General features: G+C 40.1%; 1 protein-coding gene across 1 annotated transcript in view; it reads left to right on the forward strand.

The window, feature by feature from the left end:
- The window catches only part of supt6h (SPT6 homolog, histone chaperone and transcription elongation factor), a 37,374-nt gene that overhangs the window by 13,938 nt on the left and 936 nt on the right, over positions 1-22,500 (forward strand). Inside the window, exons 15-37 of the mRNA XM_060936217.1 lie at positions 100-250; positions 6,128-6,282; positions 6,474-6,669; positions 8,428-8,567; positions 8,701-8,818; positions 8,907-8,983; positions 9,132-9,267; positions 12,606-12,743; positions 13,977-14,144; positions 14,246-14,373; positions 15,341-15,548; positions 15,922-16,069; positions 16,207-16,349; positions 18,259-18,399; positions 18,621-18,816; positions 18,925-19,163; positions 19,322-19,435; positions 20,367-20,491; positions 20,618-20,730; positions 20,857-20,934; positions 21,468-21,649; positions 21,787-21,986; positions 22,481-22,500. The exon at positions 22,481-22,500 is cut by the window's right edge and continues 936 nt beyond it. Coding sequence (XP_060792200.1) covers positions 100-250; positions 6,128-6,282; positions 6,474-6,669; positions 8,428-8,567; positions 8,701-8,818; positions 8,907-8,983; positions 9,132-9,267; positions 12,606-12,743; positions 13,977-14,144; positions 14,246-14,373; positions 15,341-15,548; positions 15,922-16,069; positions 16,207-16,349; positions 18,259-18,399; positions 18,621-18,816; positions 18,925-19,163; positions 19,322-19,435; positions 20,367-20,491; positions 20,618-20,730; positions 20,857-20,934; positions 21,468-21,649; positions 21,787-21,986; positions 22,481-22,500 — 3,314 coding nt within the window. The remainder of the gene's footprint in view (positions 1-99; positions 251-6,127; positions 6,283-6,473; positions 6,670-8,427; positions 8,568-8,700; positions 8,819-8,906; positions 8,984-9,131; positions 9,268-12,605; positions 12,744-13,976; positions 14,145-14,245; positions 14,374-15,340; positions 15,549-15,921; positions 16,070-16,206; positions 16,350-18,258; positions 18,400-18,620; positions 18,817-18,924; positions 19,164-19,321; positions 19,436-20,366; positions 20,492-20,617; positions 20,731-20,856; positions 20,935-21,467; positions 21,650-21,786; positions 21,987-22,480) is intronic.

Here is a 22,500-nt window from a genome sequence, read left to right on the forward strand (position 1 = left end):
TGACTTACAAAATTAATACGGCCTTTTCTTTATAATGGTACAAGCTTGCTTGCAGTGGGCCTGTAGCAAAATAATGCATGTTTATTTTAATGTTCACAGCCAGTTTAATACACCAGAAACTGTTCTCGAGGGCACACGCTACATGGTAGCCATGCAAATTGCCCGTGAGCCTCTGGTCAGACATGTCCTGAGACAGACCTTCCAGGAAAGGGCCAAGATCAACATCAAGCCCACTAAGAAGGGCAAGAAGGTAAGGGCCTAGAGATGGTATCCGGTCAAAGAATTGCTTTTTGCTAATAAAATTGTGGGTTTTTTTTTCTTCTTTTTGACGATTTTAATACTTGGACTTTTTCCTTATTATTTTAACATGTATGACGTACATGACATCAGGGAAGTGGCCATCTTTTTGGAAATTTTATTTTCAGTCTTATTACTTTCCTTGTTCATACTGATGCACAGTAAACAGGTTTTCCATTTATCCATTTTTGAGAAACAAAGCATTTTGACCCGGCGGCACGGTGGTGTAGTCACGTATGTGAAATCTCCGCGTTTCCGCGGAAATCCGCGTTTTTCAAATTGCCTTTCCGCGTAAAAAATCATTTTCCGTGTTTTCTAAAATTAAAAAAAAAAATAATAATAATATTCGGTAAAGTCTGGCGCGAAACTTTTCCGGATTTTACTAAGCGGAAGTGACGAAAGCTCCTTACAGCGATCTGATCATTATCGCTGTGTGGAGAGGAGTCGCTATTATACATGCACTGCTACGAGTATGAATGAAAATGGCGGCGTTGTCTGTGAAGTCCGATGTCACGAAAATAGATTCTGGCATTGAAAATAAGTGGCGTTGGGACTGGTTAGAGCGCAAAGCTCCCGATGGAAGTGTTTTTAGTTTGGTTTTTGAAAAACTCAACAAGAAAGGAATCGCACATTGCAAATTGTGTTGCTGTGAACTGAACTACGGACGGCGTGGATTTGTGACTCTCAGTGGACACATGAAAAGCGAAAAACACAGGAGTCGAGTTGAGATTCAGAAGACTAACTATGCATTGCCAGGTAGGCATCAATAATAATAATAATAATAATAATAATGTTTTATCCTACGTATTAAAAACATTACCTTCACTGTTACTTTTTGAATGAAATTTTTAGTTCTCTGAAAATAATGTGATAATTCCATCTAATTTATCACTAGCACATTTAATATTTACAGATACAATTGAACAATGATTAGGTTTAATCTGAAATTATATTGCAAGTATAAACTTCACAGAAAGTGTGGAATTTTATTTAGCCATTAATTTTTCAGGTGTTAGGTCTGATTGAAGAGAGTAAGTGCATGTACTATGAACTGGTGGCAGGGTTTAAATTTTATTGCTAGTTATGTAAGGCCACATAAAATTATTCTTGTTCCTCATAATCATTACAGCCCGAACCAAAAAAAATTGACCCACCATAAACATTTTTTTTTTTACACTGGTAATTTAGCGTCATGCCTCTGAAACCAGAGTCTGCTCCAACCATTCCAATTTTTCGTGTTTTATCCCCCACATAGCAGAAAAATAAAACAAAATAAAAATAAAATAAGCCCGTCCTACCCAGTTACTGTTAGAAAATTGTAAAGACTTAAATATGATGGATTTAACTGCACAAATGCAGGAACTTTAATGAAATTGTCTGAAAATATTCCAAATTTTTTTGGTGGAGCATACATCCAAACCTAACACCAGCTTGAAACTTGACTTTCTGCAGGTGTATTATGTTAGAAATTTTACATTTTATGTGCTTAAAATGTCACCGTTTTAAGTCCTTTTTACAAAAATTTTCGTGGGGGAGACCCCCCAGACCCCCACCAATGGGAGGGCGCACCCTCCCATACCCTCCCCACGACAACTTTGTTGTCGTGACGACCCCTTCGGGGTCGTCTGTTGAGCCTAAAAATTTTCCTCTTTTTTTTAAATTTGTCACTCACATCCCTGTGTAGTGGTTAGCGCTGTCGCCTCACAGCAAGAAGGTCTGGGTTTGAGCCCCGTGGCCGGTGAGGGCCTTTCTGTGCAGAGTTTGCATGTTCTCCCCGTGTCCACCACAGGTGGCTTCTCCAGTGAGGAGAGGGAGGAAGATCCTCCTTAAAAATTCTAAGAATAAAAAGTTGAAATTGTCTTGACCAATTTAATGAATTGCTGTCCTTGAATATTACTATTTTATTGCCAAATACGACATGTACATTATATTCGTTTCTCTGGGTGAAATTACATTAGCACCCCCTATCGCTCGCTATTAGAAATTACTGCACGGAGGATCTTCCTCCCTTCGGCTCCCATTCACTCCGATTCAAACAGTCTCCGGCACTGGCGGCTCGTGGTTAACATAGACTTCAATGAGAGAGAGGAGGAAAATCCTCCTCTAAGAGGGTGGGACTAGCTAAGAGATCTGACAAGTGCTACAAAATATCAACCAATAGGCTGCAGCCCTAGTTGCACAATGAACCAATAAGTAGAGGCCTTAGCTGCCTGGGGGGAGGGGTTATCTTATCAAACTTAACTTCTAGATCCAGTGACTCGGGCACTTCGGCAGTCAGAGTGAGAACGGCGAGGTGGAAGTGGATTGACTATGTTATAGATATCCTACGAATAAAGTAATGGAAACAGAGGACGTGGTGAATGTTTTGCTTGCAAAACCCTTCCATGGGCTGAGCTACAGTGAAAAATTAGCCATCAAAGCAGCAGGTAGACCAACCCCTAAAATCGAAATCACAAAACCCAATGGCAAAGGCAGTACAGTGAATGCTACATGGTTTGCTAGGTACACATGGCTCACTGGTAGCGTTACCACCCATCGATTATATTGCTGGCCCTGTTTGCTAATGAACAATGCCAAATCACAAGCGTGGAGTGTTCATGGTTTCAATGATTTAAAAAATCTAGATAGGGCAACCAAACGCCATGAGAAGTGTCAAGACCACGTTGGTGCTGCTATCCGACTGTCCTTACTAGGCACCATGCCAATAGATAGGGTGGTAGACGAGGGTGTGCGGCTGCAAATCCAGCAGCACAATGCTAAAGTGAGTCGCAATAGAGAGGTATTAAAACGTCTGATAGATGCAACAGCCTACCTAGGCATGCAAGAGTTGTCACTGAGGGGACATGAAGAAGGGGGGAATTCGGACAATAAGGGCAATTACAGGGAGCTAGCGGAGGTTATTGCTCGCTATGATCGTGTTCTGGCAGAGCATCTGGAAAGTTCGACTGTCTTCACAGGCATGTCAAAAACAATCCAGAATGATCTAATATCCGCTATAGCTGGTTCAATTAATTCAGAAATCCAAAAGCAACTTAACACGGCACCCTTCTTCTCGTGGCAAATCGACGAGACCACAGACATAAGCTGTCATTCACAGCTGTCTGTCATCTTGCGCTATGTCGATAATCAAGGTACAATTCAGGAACGCTTTCTAGGATTTTTTGATGTGTCCAGTGGTCGCAGTGCACAATCCTTGTTCGATTTCGTGCAGACTGAGTTGTCAGGTTTCAATTTCAAGGATAAACTTGTCGCTCAGACTTACGATGGTGCCGCGGTCATGGCCTCGGACTTGAATGGCCTTCAGGCTAAAGTGAGAGAATTGGCTCCCTGTGCAACATTTGTCCACTGCTATGCACATCGCTTAAACCTAGTTTTAAGTCAGGGTGTTAAGACCATTCCCCAAGCAAAATACTTCTTTGCTCACTTGGGTGGCTTCACGTCTTTTTTCTCCAAGTCCAGCAAGAGGGTTTCTTTACTCGAGGAGTTCAGTTGCGCCCGCATTCCCCGGAGCGCTCCCACTCGCTGGAACTTTTCCTCTAGGGTCGTGAACACGGTTGCTTCAAATTATGACGAACTACTTCAGATTTTCAAGAACATTACTGAGCGCCCAATGATGGATGATGAGACAATACGTTTAGCTGATGGTTTGAGGTCGAAAATGCAAGAGTTTGAATTTGCGTTTTTACTCTTCACTTTTGAGCAGTTGTTTTCGCACACTGACGTGGTGTTTGACATCTTGCAGCACAAATCCATGGATGTCGCCTTTTGCAAACGGCGAATAGAGAATCTCCTGCAAATATTGGATGAGCTAAAAGTACAGAGCGCCTTTGACAAAATCTACGCCAGGGCTGCCTCTCTAACAGAAGACCCTGACTTGTCTCACAGGGTCAAAAGAAGGCTGCTTAATCCCTGTCAGTCCTACAGAGCACTTTATGATTCCATCCACGACAACTTGCGCACTCAAATAACTCAGCGCTTTCAACACCTCGACTGCTTGCGCTTCATGGAGCTTTTGGATGCGGCGAAATTCGACTCGTTCAAAATATCATTTCCTACGCAGCTACTGTCAAATTTGATGGAGACATATGGCCACCTTTTTGATCAAGAAAAGCTGAGAATCGAACTGCAGCATTTTTATCACAATGCAGAAATAAATTCATCAAGAAAACTTTGCGATGCCCTTGGCTTCATGAAGTCCAGCGGTCTTGATGGGGCGATGCCACAGTTGTACAGGCTCATGTCCCTGATTGGAACAATTGGCGCAACCTCTGCAGGGGTTGAAAGGAGTTTTTCGTGCCTCAAGAGAATTAAAACGTACACACGCAACGCAATGGGGCAGGAGAGATTAAAACATCTGGCCATTATTTCAATTGAAAAAAAGATTCTCAAGACACTCCAAAAAGATCCAGCGTGGTACGATCAGGTCACAGATAGATTTGCAAATCAGACAGCACGGAGAATTGACTTGATATATAAATAGGGAGCCTCAATCAGTTGGCCTGAATCATTCCTTAACATCAATGTTTGTCTTAAACACGGCTATATCCCATGTAAATAGTTGTGAAATAATGTTATTGTTGTTCTTTTACTTGTTGACTGTTGCCAGTTGTTTGACACCGTGGAAAGGATGTTAATGAATTATTCAGGAAAAACTATTATCAACTCAACCTGTGCGTGTAACTATAGCCGGTCCAGCAGGTGCGGTCGCATTGGGGCCCGTGACCTTCAACCAAGCATTCCTTCCTCCCTCACTTTTACAAAAGCCAGCCGCCACTGGTGTCCACATGGGTTTCCTCCGGGTGGTCCGGTTTCCCCCCACAGTCCAAAGACATGCAGGTTAGGTTAACTGGTGACTCTAAATTGACTGTAGGTGTGAATGTGAGTGTGAATGGTTGTCTGTGTCTATGTGTCAGCCCTGTGATGACCTGGCGACTTGTCCAGGGTGTACCCTGCCTTTCGCCCGTAGTCAGCTGGGATAGGCTACAGCTTGCCTGCGACCCTGTAGAACAGGATAAAGCGGCTAGAGATGATGAGATGAGCATTTTGACCCATATTTCCATTCAGCATTATGTCAGATCACGCACAAACATTTGGTTTATCTGTGCTTTATTTATCGCAGTCTGCACAAGTAACAATGCTTTGGAGTGATCTGCAAAGTGACGATGTGTGAAGTGGTGTGTGTACAAGCATTAATGATTTCATTTTCTGACCATATGGGGTGGTGACTTTGGTCTTTGGAGAGGGTTTTTATGTGTTAATTTATTATAAATGATAATATTTTCATCACCAATGTTGATGTGGTCCCATTACCTTGTATGTCTGAGCTGGGAATGACATCAAACTGGCGTTGACCGCATTCCAGTACAAGTCGTAAAATCAAGATGGATGCTGGAAGAAAACCTTTGTTGTGCCTGTTGCCATTGTTGGCAGTCCCAGTTGATGACAACACATTACACAAAATTTTGCACGTACAAACACTGTAGCAACATGTCCACAGAGAGAAGTTGGACAGTATTGCATGTATGACTGATTTTAATAAGCTACAAATAAGATGGGAATGCTAATAAACAGTATATTACTACAGCTTTTGCTTCCTGTTAATTCATGGAGTAGCCATGATGGATTTTGAGGTTCAAGTTGAAATATCCGACCAGGAACTTGGAAATTCCGACTTCCCAGTTCAAATGGAATTTGCCATCAGTTTTGATTTTAATATTGTTTACTAAAAATTATTTTTAGCATGATGTGTTTAATATTGCATGGATATCAAACTGAACACTGTTGTCTTTGTTGATTTAGATATTTAAGCAGTCGTTCTCCTGTGTTCCAGGATGTAGATGAGGCACACTATGCATATTCCTTCAAATACTTAAAGAACAAGCCTGTGAAAGAGCTAAGTGGCGATCAGTTCCTGAAGATGTGTTTGGCAGAAGATGAAGGACTACTCACTATTGACATTAGCATTGACTTGGTTGGAGTTAAAGGGTAAGACTGTTACACAGAACAGTCTGTTCTGTGTCTAAATCCTGCAGACTTCTTGACAATTTTCAAAACTTGCTTGATTTAGCAGTTCGTTCAGAATTATTCTAATGCAGTGCTATAATCCAGGAAAGCGGTTCAGTACGATTAATTTTGTCTTTCTCCCCCCCCCTTTCTTTTTGTTCCTTCTTTTGCAGGTATGGAGGTGATCAGACCTACTTTGATGAGATAAAGCAGTTCTACTACAGAGATGAGTTCAGTCACCAGGTGCAAGAATGGAATAAACAGAGAACACTGGCCATTGAACGTGCCCTCCAGCAGTTCCTTTATCCTCAGATGGCCAAGGAGCTGAAGAATAAACTTATTGCTGAGGCCAAGGAAAATATCATCAAGGTCAGTTTAAAATGCTTTCCATGTGATTTAGGATGTTTTTCCACTGGACGTTGAAAAACAAGAACTATCCCACGCAGTAGCTGTTAGAACATAGGGTTCTGTTTTGTTTTCCATCAACTTGTGTGGTGTTTGTACCATCTGTAAGTCCAATATGGAAGAATTTCCTGGATTCATTTTGTGCTTTTCTTTCATTGGCTGCATGATTAAACTGGCTGGCTGAGCTCTCACATCAGCACTCCATCTCATTGTTCCATTTAATTTAATTTCCTTATTTTTCATGAAGTGATTGAGTAATAAATTAGCAATGAACAATGCTACTAGCCATGCTTTAGAGTAGCAGTGAATGCAGTCTTAAGTACTTACCAAATACAACTGAAATCATTGGTAGTGCATACCTGCCAACCTGTACGCATCTTGCGTAGCCGCTACGAATTTTTACCTCATCGTACGACTGTACGTTTTCACATTAAAAAAGTACGCATATCGTCCGAACTCGCATTTCAGTCAAGTTCTCGCTGAAGTTGATACCGCTGATCTGTGAGAAAACTCAAAGCCAGAATGGAACGCTTTGCCCAATCCCCCCGCCCCTCTTCCAGAGCGTGTGGCTCTGCCCTCTTCACCCCCTCCCCTTCCTCCTTCGCGTCTCTGACTTGAGTGCAGCGGTGCAGCCAGGTGGCTAGAGCGAGTCGGGGATTGAAACGTTGGTTAGAGGCGTCATTTTTATATTTGTAACAGAAACGGTTGTGTTTCACGTGTACTCGAGCTTCCTAGCCGTTATTTTGTGCATTTACAACACCAACAGTACAGGATAGTTCTTCATTTAACTTCGAAGCCGTCACTTGAGGTTGCATATTCGATGCGGTAACCAACGAAACCTGATTACAATTCCTCTCGCACTCTCATTGAATCACTATGATAAGTACCACTTTATTGATGTGCTCAACAAAACGTAGCATGTTGTATATCTTAAGGGCAGTCGGTAACTTCTGTCAATGGTAGCCTAGAATGTTTGCAGATGATGTGAAGTCGAAAATTGGTCATCCCTCTTATGAAAAAACCTGCGTGGTACTGCAGTATCAAATGCTTTTTTTATACAGTATTACTGCAGTAAATGCAATATTTCGAATGCAAGTGCAATAGTTTGCACATGAAAAAGGCATACTACAAAATACTGCAGTGTACTGTATAATGCAATATTTTTACTGTATAATGCAATATACTTCCAACATGTTAAAAAATGCAAAAGTCTAAACCTATTGCATGGGAAATTTGTGCATACCATGTTTTGTGTTGAAAGTGCCTTTTTTACATACTGTATTAATTTAATGTGTTGTTATTTATTTTGAAAGAGTGGCTCTGGTTTAATTTCATTTCATTTGCACATGTATTTAATGTTTGTTGTGCTTTTCAAAACGGAAGGAAGTTCCCAAGAGCCATCAATAACAGTTTCCCAAAGTCTATCAATAGGAATGTTTTACAAAACTGGACTATGTTCCCAAGGTCAATCAATAAAACTGGATTGAAAGTGTTTTTTTGGTCTGCTGGTTGTGGTCTGTGGGGGCGCATGCATGCCGGGTTGGGTGAGGTTGACGCGAGGGGGGACTCATGAAATTGTAAAATTGTACTCATAAAATTTTTTCAAGGTTGGCAGGTATGGTAGTGTAGTTACTTGTAGCTACTGGTGCAGTGAGAACTGATCTGCAGTCCATAACCTTTTTACATTTTGAATTGTCGTGATGTTTCTGCTCTGTGATGCAGTCATGCTGCAGGAAACTATATAACTCGCTGAAGGTGGCTCCATATAGACCAGACCAGCAGGTGGAGGAGGATGATGACCTAATGGATGACACTCAAGGCAAAGGCATTCGCGTCTTGGGAGTGGCCTTTGCTTCCAGCAGGTGATGACCATTCCTATTTAATAGTTAACAAACTTGCAGGCCTTGTGTAGTTTTGTCACTAAAATCTTGGCTGCCGTGGTTGTGGCTGTTATATAATTTTCAGTAAATTTGAATATTTTGCATGTTTCCACAGAGACACGCCTGTATTCTGTGCTCTAATCAACGGCGAAGGGGAAGTTGTGGATTTCCTCAGACTTCCTTACTTCTTAAAAAGGAGGAATGCATGGAGGGAGGAGGAACGGGAGAAAAAGGTGAAACATTTGTAACGGATGGCTACAGCCTTTATAGTTGGCAGACTTAATATTCTTAAAATAATTCAACAATATTACATCTCAACAGCTTCAGGACATTGAAAACCTCAAGAAGTTTCTTCTCAGTAAGAAACCCCATGTAGTGGCTGTTGCTGGTGAAAATCGGTATGTTTTCATTCTTTGTCTGAAACTTTAGCAGGTTAATGCCAGTAATTGTACTTATTTCAGTTAATTGTGCATTACTCAGCATGGGTGGCATTGCTGCTGTCCGTGGTTACTGGTGTGTGACTGTTTTATCTCTCATCCTTCACAGTGATGCTCACATGCTGATGGAAGACATCAAGCGCACAGTCAGTGAGTTGGAGCAAGACTCGTCTCTGCCCACCGTGGGAGTCGAGCTGGTGGACAACGAGTTAGCCACGCTGTATATGAATAGCAGAAAATCTGAGGTGACTCAAAAGGATTTTTTTTAATGTAATCGCTATACACTGCATCTTTAGCATGTGTGATAACCACATGAGCATCCAGTGGCCAGTTCTTGCTAAAAGCCTTTACACGCCGGATACGATGTGAAAAATTTGTGCGCTAAATTTTCCACACATAGTATGAACTTGAAGTCAGACGCTAATCTTTTGAATATTTTCAAGCACATTTCTATTTTGCTGCTACTCTCAGTAGAGAGTGAGTGGGGGAATTGTCTAGTAGTGAAAACAATCATTGTAGACATTCTCAAGAAGAGAGTTTTGGGTACACCCGTTGTTGGAACAGAAATGACAACGGAGAGTTTCATAATTGTATGTCGAGTTGAAGCTGAGGGAAAGGCTGTGGCGCAATAAAATTAATGAGCTGCTCACCCGTTTTTCTGCTTGTCATTCTGTTGTGTAGAACCCTCATTTAATTGGTCAGGTAATCATTTTCCCCATGCAGAACTTTACAACAAACATGACGGATCAGAATTTATTTGTTAATCCTACCAATTTCATTCTTGGTGTGTAAAGACTAATAACAGGGTGTCTGTGGAGTCTAAAAAAAGTCTAAAAAAGTCTAAAATTACACATTTTCAATTTTAGGCCTAAAAAAGTTTAAAATACAGAGATATTTTGCACTGTTGGTCTAAAATCTCATTTGGGTAATTTAAGACCTAGGTTACGTGCAGAATAATTCTGCACGTAGAAAATCTTCCCGGAAGTTCCTTTCAGCACCTAGATGTCACCCGGGATTGGTTAGCATCTCGGTGCTGAAAGGAACTTCCGGGAAGATTTTCTAGTTTCGGTTGTGTTGCCAGATTGGGCGGTTTTAAGTGCGTTTTGCCGTGTTTTGAACATATTTTGGGCTGGAAAACGTCAGCAGTATCTGGCAACACTGCCGGCGGGAAGATTTCCTGGTTTTGGTTTACAGCGCTGACTCAGTTCGTGCAATTGCTGGTGTTGCGTAGGCTACCGTGTAAGCTCTGTCAATTTCAGCGACAAATTAAAAATGGAAGCAGACGAATTGGTTCCTAAAAGAACTAGTAAGGGGTCAGTCATCTGCCATTTTTTGGATATCGCAAGGAGGACATGGAGCAGCAAATGCCAGTTTGTAAAGTGTGCAAAAAAAACTGTCATCACGAAAGGCAGCAGCACGACAAATATGTTCCATCACCTGAAAACTCACCCAGTACAGTATGAAGAGTCTCTTAAACTCCGAACTACTTGCCCACGAGCTAAACCCCCCCACGAGCTAAACAAATGACCATAGCGGCCTCGTTCTCCAAAGCCCCCCCATATGAGAAAACGAGTCAGAGATGGAGAGCTATAACGGATGCAATCACTAACGTCATTGCCGAAGACATGATCCCAGTTAGTATAGTGGAAAAACCAGGCTTCCAAAAATGACTAAACACACTCGATCCCAAACATGAGTTGCCTGGTCGCAGACATTTTACAGAGAAGGCAATACCGGAATTATACACATCTGATAGGCAGAGCCAGAAAACATTCAGTTCAAAAGTGTGCAAAGAGAAAAATTATGTTTTGCAGATCTCTCTCTTCTCTCCCTCAATCTCTCTCTCTATTGTGAATGTTCCAGTGGTTCTCAGTAGTCAGGTTAATAGCTTGGAGATCTATTTTTTAAAATTACTTAATGAATGAGCACTTTTCTTATTTAGGCTAAATGTCTTTCTCAGTGTTGAGCTTGCACTTTATTGGTTTGAGCTCTGAGCAGCTCTGTATTGTGTTGCCTCTTTGTTGCAATTTACAAGATTGTTTTTGCAGTTTGTGCCACATCTTTGTTGAATAAAAATAGTCTTATTTCAATTCAATTGTGATTAATCACCAACATGAAAATTTAAAATGTATTGTTGAAAACCACCTGTAAAGTTAACCAAGAATGTTATTTAATCTGCAGGGATTGTAGTGAAAACAGTAAAGAGTAAAAGTTAGATTTCATGGGGTCCTTTAGAGGAGATTTAAATATATATATATATATATATATATATATATATATATATATATATATAGTGAAATGGAGAAAATGTATCGGGATATTAATTTTTTCCCATATCGCACAGCCCTATTGTCATGGTTTGTAGCAAAATGGGCAAATGCAAGTTTAACGACTGCTGGCTTGAACGCAGTGATTTCGTAGACTGGTTAAAACGTGTACCAAACAATCCGTTTGAGGCGTACTGCACATTGTGCAAAAGAACACTCAAACTCAGCACCCTGGGTGTAAAGGCACCAGAATCGCACGCGAAAGCAGAGAAGCACCAGGCTGCCCATAAAAGTCTGCAACAATCGCATGCCATCACTCAATTTTGTTCACCGTTGTCAGGTCCAAGCACATCTCGAGACGATGTATCGGCTAACTCCGTGCAAACTGTAACGTTACAACACACAAACCGTACGGAATCGAATGCCTCACCCTCAAGTGATTTGCCAGATGTCTTTGGCTCCACTGCAACTTAGTTCCTCATTAATGCAAGCGCGCACCCTAGGGATGTAATGAGTTTATTGGTGAATGATGATAAATTGTTATTTCGAAAGTAATTCAGGCTCTCCCAATTTTCTTTATTTTTTTTGTGCGGCATAAGTCTTAAATTTAACCAGTTATGGTCTTAAAAAGGTCTTAAAAAGTCTTAAATTGAACTTGTTCAAGCCTGCAGAAACCCTGTAATAAGAACGCGTATTTAATGACCTGCATGATTTTATGCGAATATTTTCATCCAAAATTTGAGACTTGGTGTGCAAGAGAGTTAAGTTGTGTAGAATGCTAGAGCCAGCAGCTCAATGTTAAATGCTTCCTCAAAATGGATTGACTGACTGTAGACTTTTTTTTTAAATAAGTAAGCCAGAAATTATCAGAAGTCCGCTTAGTACAACGATGCAGTACACCAAATTTCAGCTTAGACTTGCTGTTCATAAGAAACTCCTCTAACCCCTGTAAATAATTACACCCCAAATTTTGCAGGTCTGTATCTGAATACATAGTCAATCACGCATAACAGCTTTTTGAGTAAACTAAAATCCACCCAATAACATCTGCTTTTTCAGTAGTTTTGTGATATCCATGTACAGTGTTTATAATATAGTAGTCCCATCTCTTTAAATGAATAATTTCACTGCTTTTCAAGTAAAGCTTAATTTACAAATACTTTTGACTGAATAATTCATGATTGCTTTTGATTTTTTTTCAAAAATGCATGTTTTTGATTGGCTCCACTACCCATAGGTATCCATCATAGATTAATTTCAAACATCCCTTTTGGGATCAGAAAATCCATTGTTCATATGTTATTTCTCTCTTGTAGGCGGACTTTAGGGACTACCCTCCGGTTCTTCGCCAGGCTGTTTCCGTGGCTCGCAAGATTCAGGACCCGCTGGTGGAGTTTGCTCAGGTGTGCAGCAGCGATGAGGACATCCTATGCCTTAAACTGCATCCTCTACAGGTATTACACTTACTACTGAGCAATATATAATTATTTTCCCCCACACAGTTTGTAATATATATTATGGACTGAATTTTGCATGTTGTATTAGATATAAACTGATCATCACGTACTAATACATTACAGATAATCACACGGAGTCAGAGGACGAAACTATTTCTCTGAGAAGTTGATTGTCTGGCAGAGTTCTGTTTGTGTTTATTTGCCATTTCTTCAAACTGTGTGAGAAGAAACCTCGGAGAGAATAGAGTTTAACAGCGGACTAGTCAGTGTGTTTTACAGTTGTAATAAAATTATGTTGCAGACATGAACTTGTAATGATATTTAGTTTTTGGGGCCATAGCATTTGGCTTGCATGATTTTACAGGAATAGAACAAGTTTAAGAAGTGTGGGGTGGGGATTTTTTTTTTTTTTGGCTTTTCCATTCAAATTAATGTACCTTTTTGCAAGGTGAATTTTCTTATTGGTCCTGACCAAGACATCTGTACGAGCTAACTCTAGTTTTTCTTTTTCCACATTTTTTTTGTCCTGATTCTGAAAATATAATGTTATCCATGAACGTGAATTAATTCAGAGTATTAATTGCCAGCTACCTTGCTCCTGAGCCAATGTGTGTAGTGCAGCAGGCTGTGGCATTCAGAATGAGTAGCGCCTGCTATATGTATAGTACATTACATTTCAACTGGAGTTTTTAGTGGATTTTTTTTCCCCCTTTCATTTTCTGGTTGTGGAACCATTCTGCCAGGCATCTATGAATAAACAACTAATAGCCCTGACATCCCTGTGTCATTAACAAATCTATCACCAAATTAGCTAACAAATTAATGTCTTAATTTGCGCAAAAAAACCCACACATGAAATAATCAGTTTTGCATCTTTTTTACCCTGTGTAGTATCATACCTTTCTCACTTTCAGTACTGTTTGCTTATATCCACACATTCTTACTCTTTGTCTGCCCTGATTGGCTCCCAGCTTTTCTCTGTCACTGGCTTCTTTCATGCCTAAAGCTGGGGAATGATGTTCAGTATATCTTACATTGCATTAATTATTGTCAGGGCGAATCACAGCAACTCGAGTACCCAGATTCTGTCATGTATGAATCAGTCAAAAAAATCCTATGCACTGTGCAACTTTATCCATGTAATATTTTTAATATTAAAGGGTAGGTAATTGTTGTACTACAGGAGTTTAATAATGTTCTTGTAATTTGTGTTATTGTTGTAATTTCCAGGAGCATGTTGTAAAGGAGGAGTTGCTCAGTGCACTTTACTGTGAGTTTATTAACCGTGTGAACGAAGTTGGTGTAGATGTGAACAGGGCCATTGCTCATCCTTACATGCAGAGCCTGGTTCAATATGTCTGTGGCTTGGGACCAAGAAAAGGCTCACATCTGCTTAAGGTAGGCACTCTCTCGAGTATTAAATGTGTGCTACAGGATATAGGTGTTCTGGCCTTCAGATGGTGGTTAGATGCTAAATTGACCCTTAATTTTTCCATCAGATTCTTAAACAAAACAACACTCGTTTGGAAAACCGGACGCAGTTGGTCACAATGTGCCATATGGGACCTAAAGTGTTTATTAACTGCGCTGGATTCATCAAAATTGACACCGCTTCCCTCGGAGACAGGTGGCGTAATTATAACTTGCTTACACCTGACATTCCTCTGGTTTTATCTGTAAACGGAACAAAATTAACATTTTAGCCTACCAGCCAAAGTTGCCAGCCAGGCTTTTTTTTTTTAACCTGGCAAACTTAAACAATGCCTTTTTTTCATAGCATAATTTGTATATATCAGTAATTAACTCCATTCATGTCTAATTTTCATTTAACTGTACACCACATACTGAATGAATTAAATAAATTAGACAAGTTTTACTTTCTGTATGAATATCATTTAGGGTGTGTCCATATTGCGGTTTTTTTTTTTTTGTCTTGTTTTCCTGGCAAAAGTGCTGATGTGCACTTCATTCCAGTGCTTCGTCAGAAAAGCACTCCCATGCTGCACATCAATTTTGTTTCTATGACACCAATATCTTGACGTTACCACACTATCTGCTCTGTGATTGGTTGCATGAAAAGGAGTAAGGGTGTGATTTGGTTTTCTGAAAAGTTCAGAGATTTTCAGTTCAGACCAGCCACACACACAAGGCAGAGTGCAGCGTTTTTTTTCCCTCTAGGCTGCAGCATACACACACTTCATTAGGAACAATATCCATCCACCCATCCGCCACACTATTTGGACACCTGCCCTTACACTACATTGCCTCACCCCTGCATGGCCCGCACGTTTCTAATTTATTTATTTATTTTTTAAATGACATTTCATCAGCACAGTCTGTACTGCAGTAAAGTCATAGTGTGTATGTGTTCAGCGAGGCATACTCGAAAATCAAGTACACGCATTTGTGTCTGCATTGCATAAATATTTACAAAGATGAACAGCACCCATATTTTACATGACCGAGTGGCACAGAAACTGTCCTTATTCACCTGCCAACACAAACTGTACACGTTGTTGTTGGTGGGTGCTAATTTTGTTCCCTGTCTGTAAAGATCTGAAAATAGACTGAGTTGTTTTTATTTCACCCTTTAGCACCGACTCCTACATTGAGGTTCTAGATGGATCTCGTGTTCATCCTGAGACGTACGAATGGGCTCGTAAAATGGCAGTGGATGCCCTGGAGTATGATGAGTCAGCAGAAGATGCAAATCCTGCAGGAGCTTTGGAGGAGATCCTGGAGAACCCAGAGAGGCTAAAGGACCTGGACCTGGATGCATTTGCTGAGGAGTTGGAGAGACAGGTGAGTCAGCAACAGAACTTACAGCTCATTGTGTGTGCATGCAAAAAAAATAATCTGGTCACCACAGAAAAAAAATAACTAATCCAATGCAAATGTATACACAAGTAGACTCGGGGGTTGATAGGATTTTGGGGTGTAAAGGAGTCAATAATATCTTTAAATATATGACCTGGAGGGAAACACATTCATAGCATTTTTGCAGGTTTTTGTTGATGTCTGTTGTGCGTAATGCATTCCTTGCAGCTCCTGTCAATTTGATTACATTTGCATAAATAAGATGTATTAGTTTGAGAAATTTTGTGCCAGTGCATATCTTTTATAATCTTGTCATGTGTAAGTAGTCTTTCTCCTCCGTTTCTGTTCGTCAAACCAGGGCTATGGCAATAAGGGAATCACACTGTATGATATCCGTGCTGAGCTCAGTTGTAGGTATAAAGACCTGCGAGCCCCATACAGACCACCCAACACAGAGGAGGTCTTTAACCTGCTCACTAAGGAGACTCCTGAGACCTTCTATATCGGTAGGCACTATCCCACTGAGCCAGTGATGGACTTCATAGTCTTGAATTGATTAAAACCCAAAACCTGTTTTGAGATTTGCATTATTTGAAGAAATCCTTATTAATTAAGTCCTTATTCCCTTGTTATATGTACATAGGTAAGCTAATCACCAGTATCGTAACTGGCATCGCTCACAGACGACCGCAAGGGGAAAGTTATGACCAGGCCATTCGTAATGATGAGACTGGACTATGGCAGTGTCCCTTTTGCCAGCAGGACAACTTCCCTGAGCTCAGCGAAGTGAGGCACATTCTCTAATACTGAGTTTTAGTTTCTCCTTTGCTCAGTTATTTGAATTAGCCATTTAAGTTATGTAATTTTAAGGTATGTCATGATTAACAGTCAATTACAGGTATAATAGGATGCCCTTCATTTTAATCATCTATGTCCTAAAATGAAGACTTCAACTAACATATTTTTATTTTTACTATAAATTGCATCAGTTATTTTCCTCATCTCAGAGCAGACTGATTTGAGGAAATGTTTGAGATGTACTAACTAGGATTTTATTTGTGTTTAATAGGAACTATGTACAAAACAAAGCAGTTTTGTCTGTTATTTAACCAACTAATCAAGCAAAATGCCTTTTCTGAAACTTTATATGTAATGTCAAAGTTTAAAATGCTGATATCTGTACTAGACCGCTTTCTTTGGGTACTCTTCCCACGCCCAGTACAGTTCCTTGCTTGTACTTTTCTTGCATTGCTCGCATATGTTTCCCCAACCATTGGAGGTATTGACAACCGAGTCATGACTGGCTAATTAGAACAAATATGATCAAATACCATTTGAGTAATTCCTATTCCTAAATAATGTTATGTATTATGGCTTATACAAAAATATGTTGCTATCCAAAACTAGCCTGGCAAGCCAGACTAAATGTGAATATTTAGTCTGCCCTCGATCCGTAGACATTTCTGAAGGGTGTAGGAGGAACAACCCGCTGTCTTTCAAACTGTCTCTGTGCGTATAGGCCAACGCTCTGACCAATCAGCGCAACAGTGACTGTGACGTAGTCAGAGCGTGCAGTGGGGGAGGCCTTGAAATAAATAATTTTTCAAAATGCGTATTAATTAATAAACAGGTTCTAGATATTAAGAAGTTTGGAGATAATGACCACAAGTTTGGAGTCTGTACCACATACTCAACATACACTCATTTTTTTCAAGGGTTTGCTTAAACTGTTTTTGAGAGTTTTTATTTAGTGGTGTTTGGTGAAATAATTTCCCTTAAATTTAAAATAACGTGAAAATAAGAAACAATCAAAAAGTAATGTTTCAAAGCGGTTTATTAATTCTTCGTACTGCACAAACTGGCCCCATCCTTTTGGCTATGAGCGGAGCTAGCTGGTAGATCAGACTTTTGCCATAGCCAGTCGGCAAAACAGTGAAAACGTCCTTCTTGAAAAGGAATGAGCGGAGAGCCTCTTCCTGCTCATGTTTCAACGAAAACTCCAAGTCTAATTCTTCTAAAACTGATTCCAAAGCGGAGTCAAACGCGCGCTGTTCACTAGCCGTAGCCATTTTTCCTGTTGTGCTTTCTCCAGCGTCGCGCAGCTTTGTCGTCACTCCTGCAAAAGCCCGTCCAAAGAATCCAAACAAAAACCTTGCGTTGTGATTGGCGGGCACGATTTGATGCCCGGGGTGTTTTTGTTTATATGGTGCGAGGCTAGACCCATTCGCTAGGCAAAAATATTTTTGGCCGCTAGGCGGGTGGGTCTAGTTTACTAGGCTAATCCAAAGCCTGACATCAGGCAACATAGTCTGTTCAATTAACTTAATAATTTTCTATGAGGCATCTTGATGTGCTGTGAAACACTCCAGACCATTGGTTTCTATCACTGCTAAGAGCAATTCTGTCTCTTTTGGGTTTCTCTAGCACATTGATTCTCATAGCGTTCCTCAAGGCCCTCCAGAGGATCTCTGTGACGTGAGCTTTTATAAAGCAGGAATGTGGACCATCTGCAGGGCTTTGAGGGCTGGTTTGGGGATCACTGCTCTAGAATCGTAATTTTCATCAAAACTTGTCTATGTTTACTTGTTAAGCAAATTGTGTGGATGTTTTTAAAAAGATTTGTAACCTCTCCTATAAAGCACTACATGAATCTGTGTTAAAAATTTTCTGATTAACACCCTCACCCCCCCCCCAGGTCTGGAATCATTTTGACAGCGGCTCCTGTCCTGGACAGGCTATTGGTGTGAGAACTCGTCTAGATAACGGTGTTATGGGTTTCATCCCCACCAAGTTTCTCTCAGACAAGGTGGTTAAGCATCCAGAAGAGAGGGTCAAGGTGAGGTTGTCATACTCCACAGCTTAATTTGGTTCATTTCTCTTTCATATGTAACGACTACAACTAAAAAAATGTATTAACACAGCAGTCAAATTTGGCAGTATTATGTAGTCAGTAGGACAGTTCAGCTCGCTGTGTGATAGTGGTGGCAGATTTAATTATTCGTGACTGCATGTTCATTCTTATTCTGCTTACAGTAACTCGTAGTTCTTTGTCTTTAGGTTGGCATGACTGTTCACTGTCGTATCATGAAGATTGACATTGAGAAGTTCAACGTGGACCTTACCTGTAGGACATCTGACCTCGGTGACAAGAACAATGAGTGGAAGCTTCCCAAGGACACCTACTACGACTTTGATGCTGAATCTGAGGATATCAAACAAGATGAAGAGCATAAGAAGAAACAGCAAAGGACCAGTAAGACCCTCATTACTGATAATTTTGTGATGCTACACACATTTTCAGATTATCAGCAATATAAATATCTGTTAAAAATGTGCTTGTTTGTCTCCTTATTTTTCATAGCTTATATCAAGCGTGTCATTGCCCACCCATCATTCCACAACATTAACTTCAAGCAGGCAGAGAAGATGATGGAGACAATGGATCAGGGTGATGTCGTGATCAGGCCGAGCAGTAAAGGGGAGAACCACCTGACTGTCACCTGGAAGGTAGCAGATGGGATCTACCAGCATGTGGACATACGGGAAGAGGGCAAGGAGAACGCTTTCAGCTTGGGACACACGCTGTGGATTAACACTGAGGTAAATGTGCAGCTAGACTGCAGCTCTTTTTAGTGCACTTCTGTTCTATCCTTTTATATTTCGTCAGATATTGTCTGGAGGAATCTGCTGAAGTGTTTTAAACTTTTGAGTCAGAAATTTCAGTATTTTTGTCCTGATTAGTCATTCTCTGCATGCAGGAGTTTGAAGATCTTGATGAAATCACGGCCCGTTATGTGCAGCCCATGGCTGCTTTTGCTCGGGATCTGCTGGGCCACAAGTACTTCCAAGACTGCAACGGTGGAGATAGGAAGGTCCGATATTGAGTCCTCACAAGTGACATGATTAAGCATAACACAGTAAATGCATGAATCAACATTTATTAAATTTAGTTGAATTGATAGATATTTGAATGAATGAATGAATGAATTTATTTTATTTTCGAACATGTATAAAAAAAAGTATGTAATTATTTGTACATACAAAAGAAAGAAAACGAGAAAGTGAAAAAAAAAAGAATAAATGAAATAACATAAAGAGCTAAGACATTACAATACACCGCACATTGTTCGAAAAAGGAGTGGGAAGAAGTACAATACTTTTTTAATTTCCCACCCCTTTTTAACTACCCCGAAATCCAAACTACATTAATACTCCTATAAAAATATATACCATATATACACTTTATGAATATCTATATAAATATATAATTACAAAAATAAATATATACTACATACCATATATATACACTTCATAAATATCTATATAAATATTTAATTACAAAATTAAATATATACTACATTCATATACACTTCATAAATATCTATATAAATATATAATTACAAAAATATATATATACTATATACCATACATACACTTCATACTAATACTAAAGAACAAAATGTAAATCCATACAGAAACGGTTGTCATTTTAATTAAAAATTTTTTGCAGTGTTTTACAGTGACATTAGTTGGTAGGAACTTAGGATTTACAAAAAAACATTGCTAACTATAGCTTTGAACACATGCATTAATGTAATTTGTCTAAACATACTGCAAATTAAACAATGCAGTGATATAACTGTACTACTATCATGTTTCACCAAATTTTCAGTAAAATTACACACTTGTCAGACTTGTATATGCAAACTTGACTTGTCAAAGAAATTAAAACACATCTGTAGTATGTTCCCTATTTGATTGGGTCTGAAGATGTTTTTGACGTGTATTTATTCTGTTTTGCAGAAAATGGAAGAGATCCTCATAAAGGCAAAGAAAGAGAAGCCCACTTTCATCCCCTACTTTGTTTCAGCCTGCAGAGACCTGCCTGGAAAATTCCTCCTAGGATACCAGCCTAGAGGGAAGCCAAGGTAAGCAAAGCTTAATTTAAACTTACTGTTCACTTGTATAAGTTTTAAGTAAATATCATTTATGGATAAAGCGGCTAGAGATGATGAGATGAGACATATGAAACATATGGCTGCTTTATCTTGCAGGATAGAATATGTGACCATCACTCCAGATGGGTTCAGGTATCGCTCCCAAATATTCCCCACAGTGAATGGACTCTTCCGGTGGTTTAAAGACCACTACCAGGAGCCAGTACCAGGTCAGGGACGGTTCTCGTTGGACTGGTTTGCAGTGTCAGATTTCATCAACTGGTGGAATTTCTGGCATGTTTTATATTCAGTACCCAAATATGTATTTCTAACTGTATATTCATGTCTGTCTGAAGGAGTAACACCCAGCAGTAGCAGCAGAATGCGTACGCCAGCATCTGTGAATGCAACTCCAGCCAACATTAACTTTGCAGGTCAGTGCTGGGCTGTAGGAATCTTGTCAGGTCTGAATATTTTTAAATCCCAGGGAATATGGGGTAGAACGTACATGCATCCAGCAAAATCTGCAGGAAAAATAGCAAGGCAGAAATATTACAGTACTTGAACACCAACTGAATTTGCTGTTCAGGCTGATCTGAGAACTGTCTGCAAGGCCGTTTATTCTTCCTGCCACTTAATCAGGAAAAAAATGACAAGCAAATTGAAATTGTTCACGCCTGTATATACAAACTTTCCCAGTCATAGAATCATCCCAGTAATCGGTGTTTCCAAGGTTAGCTTTCACATGCTTGGTTGCTCAGACTTGTCAAAGTGGGAATATGGTTTCAGTTGAGCAGCATCAGCCTTTATCCAAGGCCTATCCACTTTATATTTAAAATTATTAATTCTGTCACAGTGCATGTAGACATTGCAAGAATAACTAGTAATTTACCAATGTTCTTTGATATGGTTTTCCAACAAAACGACATTAACCAGATTATTTTCCCTCTGTCTTTCTCTATTTTAGACCTAACTCGGGCTGTCAATGCTCTGCCCAGGAATGTGACATCACAGATGTTTAATGCTATAGCAGCAGTAACAGGGCAGGGCCAAAATCCGAACACTACTCCAGCACAGTGGGCCTCGAGCCAGTACGGTTACAGTGGAGGCAGCAGTGCAGGAGGAGGAGGCAGCAGCAGTGCTTATCACGTATGCTTATCACACCCTGTAGCAATATTTACCTAATCACAACTGAGCTGGTAATCATACATACAATTAGAGGCCAGTTTCATTTCTTACATTTTAATATACTTGGCCATTTCTTTTCCTCTTTTGTGGACATGCAGGTGTTTGCAACACCGCAGCAGCCTATGGCGACACCCATGATGACACCCAGCTACTCGTACACTACCCCAGGCCAACAGCAGACCATGAGTACACCACAGTATCCCAGCAGCACACCACAGTCCTCCCACAGCCACCACCACCCTTCATCTACACCATCGTCATCCTCCTCGTCATCAAGGGTTCGGACGCCACAGCCAAAGTGAGTGCATGCTGTCGCTTTAGAGCCTTCCAGAATGATCTTCCATAATATTCTGCTGCATAACTTGATTTAAAACAGTGGTTCAGCCAAAATTACATCCCAGAACACTGCTTGAGAAAGTAGGACTTGTTTGTTTGTAGGTTATGGGATGGAGATTTAAGAGGAATTATTAGTAACATATGGTCTAATTTTTAGTTCTGGCTCATACATGGTGCTTGTAACCAAATTCGGGATAGCATGGTTAGTGGTGAAAAGGGCAACAACATGGAGTATTATGGGTAATTTGCTAAGACAAGGTATCCAGTAGCGTGACAGAGGCATAAGGACATATTACCAGTTCAGCATCATACAGACTATGCACCTAAATCACAAATCATTATAAGCTGTGTAGCTCTAAGAAGCTAATTTAATTTAACTTATCCCAGACTCGTGCTCATTTTTTATTTGATATTGTGTACTGATGTTTTGCTTCTTCCCTGCTTAATATTTTCCAGACCAACTGCTCACACAGCTG

Source organism: Neoarius graeffei, chromosome 12 (assembly GCF_027579695.1).
Source record: "Neoarius graeffei isolate fNeoGra1 chromosome 12, fNeoGra1.pri, whole genome shotgun sequence".
NCBI lineage: Eukaryota > Metazoa > Chordata > Actinopteri > Siluriformes > Ariidae > Neoarius > Neoarius graeffei.